Source organism: Montipora capricornis, chromosome 13 (genome assembly GCF_036669925.1).
Source record: "Montipora capricornis isolate CH-2021 chromosome 13, ASM3666992v2, whole genome shotgun sequence".
Lineage (NCBI taxonomy): Eukaryota > Metazoa > Cnidaria > Anthozoa > Scleractinia > Acroporidae > Montipora > Montipora capricornis.
Window position 1 is genome coordinate 33,908,702 of NC_090895.1, and position 10,000 is coordinate 33,918,701.

General features: G+C 37.0%; 2 protein-coding genes across 2 annotated transcripts in view; both read left to right on the forward strand.

Annotated features, from left to right (window-relative positions):
* Window positions 1-189: 189 nt before the first annotated feature.
* On the forward strand, window positions 190-1,290 carry LOC138028488 (protein BTG1-like). The gene has a single exon (XM_068876040.1). It carries the CDS (start codon window positions 374-376, stop codon window positions 920-922), a length of 549 nt encoding a protein of 182 aa, XP_068732141.1. The 5' UTR covers window positions 190-373; the 3' UTR covers window positions 923-1,290.
* Window positions 1,291-3,284: 1,994 nt separating this feature from the next.
* Window positions 3,285-10,000, forward strand: part of LOC138028489 (ubiquitin-fold modifier-conjugating enzyme 1) — a 7,160-nt gene continuing 444 nt past the window's right edge. Inside the window, exons 1-5 of the mRNA XM_068876041.1 lie at window positions 3,285-3,435; window positions 3,567-3,634; window positions 5,642-5,705; window positions 6,693-6,769; window positions 8,397-8,487. Of these exons, the coding sequence (XP_068732142.1) occupies window positions 3,313-3,435; window positions 3,567-3,634; window positions 5,642-5,705; window positions 6,693-6,769; window positions 8,397-8,487 (423 nt within the window). The 5' untranslated portion in view covers window positions 3,285-3,312. The remainder of the gene's footprint in view (window positions 3,436-3,566; window positions 3,635-5,641; window positions 5,706-6,692; window positions 6,770-8,396; window positions 8,488-10,000) is intronic.

The following is a 10,000-nucleotide window of genomic DNA, read 5'->3' on the forward strand; positions in this document are numbered from 1 at the left end:
TGCTCGACAATTGAAACGGATTGCGCAGTCTAAACACGTGTATTGCGTCAGATACCCACCCTTGTTACCACGGCGACTAGAGAGGCTCTTTTGATTCATCTGGTTTCTGATTGGTGCGGTCTGACTAACATTCTATTTTTGGCTTGCAAAATTTTCCCTGAAGTGTTTGTGATTCGAAAGTTCGTGCTGATTTTTCGATAAATAGGACAGAGGATAGTGGTATCGCGCTTTCTGAACGATTCGAGAAACTGGGAGTGCAGCTGTTCCAACTTGGGCCAAGGAAGTAAAGACGCCAATTTCAACGAGATATACACCTTAGAGGAAGCTTTGTGGAAGCCTTTCAAAAATCAATAGTACGCGACAAATTGTAAACATGAAGGACGAGGTGCGAACCGCCATCACGTTTTTATCTGGACTTCTTATTAGAAACCGTAAAGTCAACGAAGAACAAGTTCAGACATTTAGAGACACATTAGAACATTTAATGATCACAAAATTTGAGAACCATTGGCATCCGAGCAAGCCATTAAAAGGAAATGCTTTTAGATGTCTCAACATCGACAACACCGCCATCGATCCTGTTTTGTTATCAGCGACAAAAGCTAGTGGGATTTTACCTTGCGTTTTATTGGAAATTTTTCCCGGAGGGCTCGCGTTATGGGTCGACCCCGGTGAGGTTTCATGTAGAATTGGAAAAGGTTCCATTTGTCATCTGTACAGCAGCCAAACGAACTCGCTACAAAATGGCACTCAAACGCCCCAGATACCGCTTCAGCATTTCAACTCTACCTATCGCTATTGTTCCACGCAATCCAACTTCAACCAGTCGCTGTTTCCACGATATCGAAGCAATAAAGACAACTTCCAAAGGTACCATTGGGTGAGCAAAGACTATGCGAAAAGAACCACTGAAGTTTTTTAAATTTTAAATGGTTTTCCGCTGTTTTGAATAGCACATGAAATGTATTTTGTTAGATAATTTTCAAAATGCACGCGCATGTTAATATATAGAATGTTTTGAGTTTCCTTGTACATATCAATAAATTTCTATGTACAAAACTCGTTTGAAGTTGTTGACGTTGTAAATGGAAGAATTTTGTTCATATTATTTCATCAATAGTGGCTAATGGTTTAATTTGTAAATTTGTACAAATATGAAAATTTTTTTGGAAGCTTCACCAGGAGCAAAAATTGTGAATTAAGATTTTACATACATAGTACTTCATATTTTGTACATAAACAAGTTAAAGTTTTATGAAAGAATAAAGAAAAAATCGCGAGTTGACCATTGTTCTTGTATGTTATTTGTGACATTTCCGTTTTTCGGATAATCGATACTGAAAGTAGCCTGCGAACGCAGACGTATTTCCGGCGGTCGTTTCTCTCCCCCGAAAAATACTTACTGAAAGATCTTGTGTGCAAGTGCCGTCCCATCTTTTCGCCATTACTTCAGTTCCTGTGACATGGGCTAGCCCTGGAGGGCTAGCCGTTTTTCATGTTCTCTTTAGTATGGGAAAACTATAAGCAGCCGTTGAGTAATCTTGTAAACAAGAGCGTCTAATAAGCACAAAATGTTTCTGGGTTTATATAGGTTTGAAGGCCAAGGAGGAAGGAGTGTGGGGATTTTCTACGGTTGTGCCTTTCAACATTATCTTTGTATTTCTTTACATTTGATGATTTTTAAAATTTATTTCACAGTACTGATAAATTTTATCAAATTGAACCATAATCTGGAAAACTACTCTAAAATGTTAACCATAAAATTGTTTTTACAGAGAACCAAAAACAACTTGAAATATGAACCTTGGCAGTATCAAAATGGTATGCTATGACTCTGTTTTTTGGTCCGTCATCAGCATAAGTATTTTTCCTTTCAATTTCGAGGAGCTGTCGGATGGTTGTAAATAAAAGGTTATTTTTGTCAATTAAATTAAGCTCAATAAGCTTTTGACGGGGCATGGACAACCGTGATGCAACTGTTGCTAAAATTTGCAACATTGCAGACTTTTTGAAAATCTCTATCGACATCAGTCCTCTTACGGATCTAAATGGTGGAATGTAATATTTATCTCTGAATATCGGAGATCCCTAGATCTAAAAGCCTCGTCAAATTATCGTGGTTAATATGGTAAAAAATTCACACATTTCAAGTAAGTTATTAAATAAGATTCCGCGCCATACTTTTTGCGATCCCCTTTTCATTGTGATGTCTCATTTTTGATAGATCTTGTCTAAAACCATCCAAAAAGAGAAAAAAAATCTTCGAAAGGTAGTAATATCGTGCTTTGTTTGTTGTTTTTTTTTTCGTTTATTCCACGAATTGTTTTAGAATGAATAATCTCAAGTAATTAAACGAGAATGGCAATAAATTATTTATGTAAACGCAAATGAACAGTCTCGAAACCTTGAACCCAGTTAATAGATTAGAGTATTACATGTAAGCTCTTTCACTTTATGCGGAGATGACGAAATCACTGCCAAGACACTGAAAATGCATGTTACACCAGGAATTGTACAGGCACAACTTCTTCGGAAAGATCAAGGAGATTGTTTTTAAACAGACAATTACAAACAAAGTCTATTACAAATGCGTAGTAAAATGTGTAATTTTGTGATGGATATTTTTATATGTGAAAAATTGCATCGGTAGGAACTACTTATCGGAAAAAAAACTTTTTTTAGACGCATTTGGAGCACAAGAATTTCATGTGGGGGGCTGTTTTCCAAACTTTGCTCTTACTAGTATTTAATATTTTTTCTCATATCAGCCAGATCAGAATGAGACCTCGCTCCTGTAAAATACATTATGATTTAAAAGTTAAGAACTGGACAGAGACAAAAATGGAATGCCAGAGAATGCCAGAGTTATTTTAAGTCCCGTCTACACGAGCAATTTTATATGACAACTTTTTTGTGACAATTTTTATTTGCTCGTGAAGACGATCGAGGAAGTTCGGCCAGTTTTTATGTGACAAATGTATTAGCTGAAAAGCTGGCGTGTTAGCTTGTATCAGACAAATACGAAAATACGAAAAATTGCTCGTGAAGACGACTCCGTCACATAAAATGTGGCAAATATCAATCCTCTAAGTGAGCTCCATCGGATAACGCGCCATGTTTCTGCTTTATCTGGTCTTATCTCTGCTGTCCAAAGGCATTTCTGACCCACTTAACTGCGAATTGGCAACACTTTTTTGTTGTGATATCTACAAGAACAAATGTATTTGATACATAAAATTGTCACATAGAAACTGAATTGCTCGTATATTTCATGTAACTTACATGAAGAGAGTAGAGTTTATTAAATTCAAAATGGTGGACGAAGCGACAAAGAAAACTGTTGCTTCAATTCCGTTGTTAAAGACGAAAGCTGGACCTCGAGATAGCGATGCATGGGTCCAAAGATTGAAGGAAGAATACACAAGTCTAATCAAAGTACTTAAATTTTGTTCTTTTAATCGATGAATATGAGTTCAACATAATTTTTTTTGGAATTCGTACATTATAATTTTTAGCTACGTGGCGTGTTCAGATTGCTAATGGCAATTTTGTTTTATTTTCTACAGTATGTTAGTAATAACAAGGAAGCAGATAATGACTGGTTTAGACTTGAATCAAATAAGGAAGGGACAAGGTAAGAATTAATAGTGTTTATTGAAGTTCATGAAACTCACTTCCAGCCAATGGGTATAGGACTCATGCACTAGTCATTTGTTTCCCCACCCCTTGACCCCCGGGGATGGGTAGGGAAATTACATTTGAATGGTTGTAAAGTAGGTGTATTTCCACTGGGGACTAGAGCAGACAAACACACGTAATTCCCCCACCCCTCTGTTCCTAAAAGATTCTGAGTCATCAAGGAAATGTTAGGGAGATTAATTACCACAATATACAGTTCTTGCCATTTGTGTGTGCCACATGAACTATATAAGGAACGAAACAGTAAAAAAAAAAAAAAGAACTGGGTAGAAACAAGACAGGAATAAGCGACCAATAAAGAAAAAGTTTAGACATGATTGCTGTTCTTTTATTTTTTACTGCTGTAGTTTGCACTCTGGGCAAAACCAGACTTCCTCTGGGGGTGTCCTCTTAAGTCCCACACACTGGAGATGGAACCACTCATGCCTGAGGGGTAGGACAGAGGAACGAAAATCTTGTAATTTCCCTACCCCCTAGAGGCGTAATTGTGGCGTAATCTCGCGTATTGCCCTAGTAATTTTCCCATATGTCCCCACTATCCCCGGGGGTCGGGGGGTGGGGGAAACAAATGATAAGTGCATAAAGAGATTCCAGGACATTCCAGAATCCGACCCAACCTTGGAACCAATCTCTAGAGACACAGACAACAGTGCAGTGTACAATAATGGTGGTCGACAAACAAAAGGAGCTAATGAGAGATCCTTTGGTTTCATTCCACCAACATGATGCCGATGATGTAACATAAAAATCACCAATAATTTAATGGAGTGATACCAGATTATGGTTGAAATTCCTGCCAATAATTGAATGGACATTAGGTCAATTTACAGCAGGCCAATTTATGGCTGTGAGTAACCTCAGGTCAGTGAATGGCAACAAAGTTAGTTTTTATGTAAACGTCATTACTGACCTATTTAAAGTCAGACAACCAAGTATTAAACCAGCCAGCCGAACACTTCACTAGAGCAGTGTAGTCTGGCCGACTAATCAACTGTCAATAATTCACATAATGTCAATAGCTGACAAAAGGAGAGGAACTTTGTTGCATTTAATTGTTTTTAGAGGGTCTTTAATTCGAAAACTGTTAAAGGTTAGTCATGCAACCTTTTAAATTCATCCATGTAAAGTATATACATGTAGGGGTGGTTGATTAAGCAAAGGTCATTATCACTGGGCTCGAAATTACAACCAATTCAGTCGCCTGAGTTTTTTCCTTTACTACTAAAATATCTGGGGAACCTTTGTTCCAAATAAAAGGGTTAGCAGTTGCCACTTTGCTGTTATTTTTGCTAAACTAAGTTTTTTTTGTTTCCTGCCGTGAATTTTCTTTCAATATGAAGATATCAGGCACAGTTGTAGTGTAATTTAGCTGGGATGTTACATGCACAATGCCATTCTCCTTGATCATTTGCCTTACTATTTTCAGCAGTTGATTTACGCATGGGTTAATATTTTGTTTTGTTAAATCGCTGGCTACACAACACAGCATCATGAATTTGCGTCTAAAATTTGCAAAATTGTGACTAAATTTGAGATTGAGATTGGATTTTTTTGTTGAAGTAAGAAGTAAAATCATCTGGGTGATTGTAGTAATGAGGAAGACGCTTGTTATTAACATTGACTGACATTTCACCAAATTGAAAGGAAGTCATTCATCCTCAGAGTCAAGTTTTGATATGACCAGACCTCTTGGCTTCAACCATTTGCTGTTTTACTGTTTTTTATTGTCAGTTGCCTACTTCTTTTTCTTTGAATAGGAAATGACAAAGAGTAAAAAATGTTTTCACAAGTTCCCAGGGCCCCACCCTAGTCTAGAGGGGCAGGGAGATTGGAGACCCTGGGAAAAACGTTGTAATTTTGTGAGATACATGTAAACAATATGCCCCATGTGGCTTTAAAACAAAGGTGATCATTATTTTTTCCTCTTTTATGTTCCTCCTAGATGGTTTGGCAAATGCTGGTATATCCATAACCTGCTGAAATATGAATTTGATATTGAATTTGATGTAAGTATTCATCTACTTACACCCTTGACATGTTTCCAAACTAGTCAAAACTACATTTTTGTGGGCTTTTAGGACAGAAATAACAGTGGTTCACAGGATTTTTTTCAGAGCCTTATCAAGCCAAATTACTTAATGTAAAGAAGATGTGAAATTCTACAAATGCAATACAAAAGTCTAAGGATGGTAGCCAATGAAGTATTACTTTATCTTTGGGGTTTTTGCCCAAATTCTTTAAATGTGGGGTTTGGACAGGTGCTGCTGTGTGTCTGTGTTTTGTCACCTTTTTTTATTAAACTGATAAACTGTTAGAAAACAGCCCTAAGAAAACAGGCTCGCTGATTGGTTTAAAATTTTGTTTCTATAACTCGATAGAAACACAGAACTAGCACGAGCTGTTGACATAATGGCAGCGCGAGCAAAGAGAATTTACATTTTGATGATAAAAAAAAACAAAGTGCTTTCCTTTTTATTGTCCCAGTGTTTTCTAAAAGAAATAGAAAAAATATTCTCTTAAGTTTGTTTCTATCGAGTTATAGAAACACTTGAGAAAGTTTGAGAGAACTCGAAAAAGCTGTGGAAACACTCGCCTGCAGCTCGTGTTCTCACAGCATTTCTCGTTCTCCCAAACTTCCACTTGTGTTTCTATAGCTTTATAGAAACACGGAACATGTTTTCTATTTCCTAAATAAAGTTGAATCTGGGGCAACTGAAAAAAAATCCAAACCTCTGGCCTGAACAGGGCTTGAACATGGGGCAACCGCATGTAAACCCAACACCCTTCCCACTGGACCATGCCGCCTTCTGAAAGATTAATTAATCAGTGACTGTTTTGACAAAGACTCTTCAACTGGTGATATGAGCCAGACGTTATTCCAGGATGTAGACTGTCTCATACTTAAATGGTTGAAAATCTGTATAACAAAGTAAAAATTTTCGTGTTTTTTAGACCAAAGGTGAATGATATTATTTAGTCTTTTCTTATTTTAGATTCCAATCACATATCCAACAACAGCACCAGAAATAGCAATTCCAGAACTTGATGGCAAAACTGCAAAAATGTACAGGTAATACTAGTAACAGTAACTACAATTGGTGTAATGCCACAGTCACGAGGAGAATGATTAGTTAATTGCTTGGCAATGGGCTCAAGGTAGGGTTTCTGACATTTCACGATTATGTGATTTCATGAAACTGACTTAAAATCGCGTATGATCATGTAATTTGGTCATTCCTTTGTAACCCCATGAAATTCATAGAAAAAACATCATTGTGACAAGACATACACTTTTGCACTTTATTTGATAACTGGACAAATACAAATGGTATTTTTAGCTCCAAAACTGCTTTGAAGATGTTTCAAAACCCTCCATTTTCATTAAGGTTGAGTTTGATCATCATGCCTCTAAAAATGAGCAACCAGGTCTTTGATGTGCAGTGAGTCTTGTACTGGTTTCAAATCTAAAGAAATTGCCAGTAATTGGCTCATGAAAACTGGCCAACTGTAAAGGAAAGGAACTTTATTTAAGTGTCTTGTCGTTCTAGCGCTGGAGGGCTAATTGGGGACAGTGTAAACTGAAATGAACAATGAAAGTAAATCAAGTCAAATGTTCGTTTTTGAGGAGAGGGGAAACCGGAGTACATGTACCTGGAGAAAACCTCTCTGTGCAGAGTAGAGAACCAACAAATTCAACCCACATATGACGCCGAGTCTGGGAATTGAACCCGGGCCACATTGGTGGGAGGCGAGCACTCTCACCACTGCGCCATCCATGCATGTAGTCCATAATATTTGTCCTAAATAAATGAGCTCCTGCACTTGAATAAGTTTTGCATTAAAATTAAGATGGACTTTTTAGGTGCTAAATACACTGTATAAAATTACATATAATTATGTGACTAGGTAAAATAAGAAAACTGACACATTGTCTTTAATAAGTATGTTTCTGCCCGTAATTTTTATCATCAAATCCATTACATTATCATGTTTGATAGGTAAAATAAGATCAAGAAAAAAATCACATTGCCGTACAATGCTACACAATTTGCTATCAATGCCATGTTGTTTCCCCAATTTTTCTTATAAAATATCATAAGCCCTGAAAAGGACAACTGAAAAATCAGAATCCTAGGCAATGAGGATTCAAACCTACGACCTCTGCAGAAAACAGGTCAGATGTTCTACCCATTGAGAATTCCTGGAGAGCTAGGACGTTTATGTAGGTTATGAAAAGATAAATTGTCCCCGGCCACTCGTCTGCGGGGATACAGGTAGTGTTTCTTAGAACCCTCAAAAGCAGATGTGATCAGATCGTAAGCTGTTAGCTACCTTAAAAATTAATAAAATTTTTTGTAGTTGTTACCAGGGCTACCGTTACTAACACCGTTAAGTTCTTTTGGGTAACCAATGTGGTCTCTTTGATGCATGTGGAAAACAATGTTGGAAGTGGACAGTCTTACTCAATCTAGTGTGAAACACGGCTCTGCTGTGCAGGACAATTATTGGTTGAAAAGAAACGGGCACTTTTCGGCTTGTTCTTGTTTCCCCACTGTGCTGTAGGGCTTGCCTCAAAGACTATTCTTAGTTGAGACAAATTCTTCAGCATGAGCTTTTCGTTTTCCATACAAAGTAAATCCATGCAGTAGTTTAAAATGAATATTTTGTCAACACTCAAGTCATTATTTGCATTTCAGGGGTGGAAAAATTTGCATGACAGACCATTTTAAGCCTCTATGGGCTCGAAATGTCCCTAAATTTGGAATAGCACATGCCATGGCTCTTGGGGTAGGATGACAGTATTGTATTATTAATTAGAGCAATTGAAGAGGTGTATGCATAATTATGCATGTAAATAGACCTGTTTATGACCATTTATCAATTTGTGACTTGGTCTTGTCTGTAGAGCTCAATGATACCCTGGTAGAAATCCTAAATAGGATTATACAGGTTCGCTCAAGATCCTCTGAGTTCCTGAAGGAACTGGATCCTGACTGGATCCTGACTGGGAATAGGATCCTAATCTGCATCTTGAATAAGATGATGACAGTGATCAAGAATAGGATTCCTTCTAATGATATTCAGTAAAACAGTAACAATGCTGGACACTTAATAAATAGTCTAAGCAGTGGATACTCTGATGAATGGTATCAATATGAGTTAGATATACTGTAAAGCATAATTCCCAATGAAAGATAGATATAAATTTTTTCAGGTATCTATAATTGAAAACAATAATTGCTTTAATTGTCCTGCGGAGTGCAAAGATCATATCTATCTTTGGTCTATAACGTGCACTTCAAATATAAATTTCTTTCATTCATAATTCCGCAAATCAATGATGCATGATACTGATGAATCAGGGATACTCAGATCGACCACGTTAATGACAACTCAGTGATACTCAGAAATGTGACCACACCGTTTGCATTCAGGCTCGACAAAATACATGTCAGACTTAAGAAGTAAAATATTATTATGTGTACGACATTAAGAGAAGTGATCCTCTTACTTAGCTGTCCAGACAATTTAACAAATTGTCTCATGGGTTTCAATCGAGAACGCGTGTTTTATGAGTCAAATGAGTCAATGAGTCATGAGTCAATGGACTCACAGTCAATATAGCAATCATTTGTTGATTAAGCCTAAGCCCTCGTTCAGTGATTAGGCCTCATGACTCATTGACTCATTGACTCATTGACTCATAAATACTTGACACTCGTTTCAATCCCACTGAAGCCACCTGAATCTTTCAGGTGTTTATAATCAGAGACAATAATTGCTTAAATTGTCCAGCGAAGTGTGCACAATGATCACTTTCCTCAGTTTCGTCTATAACCTGCCCTTCAAATTTAAACATTTCTTTCAAGTGAATGTGTGATATAGAAGGTCAGTGTTTATTGGTATGCTTTGTAAATGACAGAGTGGTCAATCGGTAATAATTCAGACAAAGAGTTCTGATTTGGTTGATTTTAACTGTAGTGGGATTTGCACACTTCTCTGTTTTGGTTGGTTGCAACCTGCTTAAATTATTAATGATTTTATAATGTTGCATAATTATAATGAAATCTATGCAGCCCTTAAAATATACTGCTCTTTATACACCTTATTCCAAAATGGCCACCATTTTTGTATTCTTTTGTTTCCATGCAAATTGGCCTGTATGGCATCGCTATCAAACGTAAAATTCAAAAGAATATTTAACCTTGAACGAGGCCATAAGGGCCAATTTACATCGAAGCAAAAGACCAATTTGGAATAAGGTGTATAGACATCCTGGGTTTTTTCAGTAATTTGTTTC

Bases quoted from the DNA above. Each gene is read 5' to 3' on its own strand.
- LOC138028488 (XM_068876040.1), top strand. From the start codon at position 374: ATGAAGGACGAGGTGCGAACCGCCATCACGTTTTTATCTGGACTTCTT.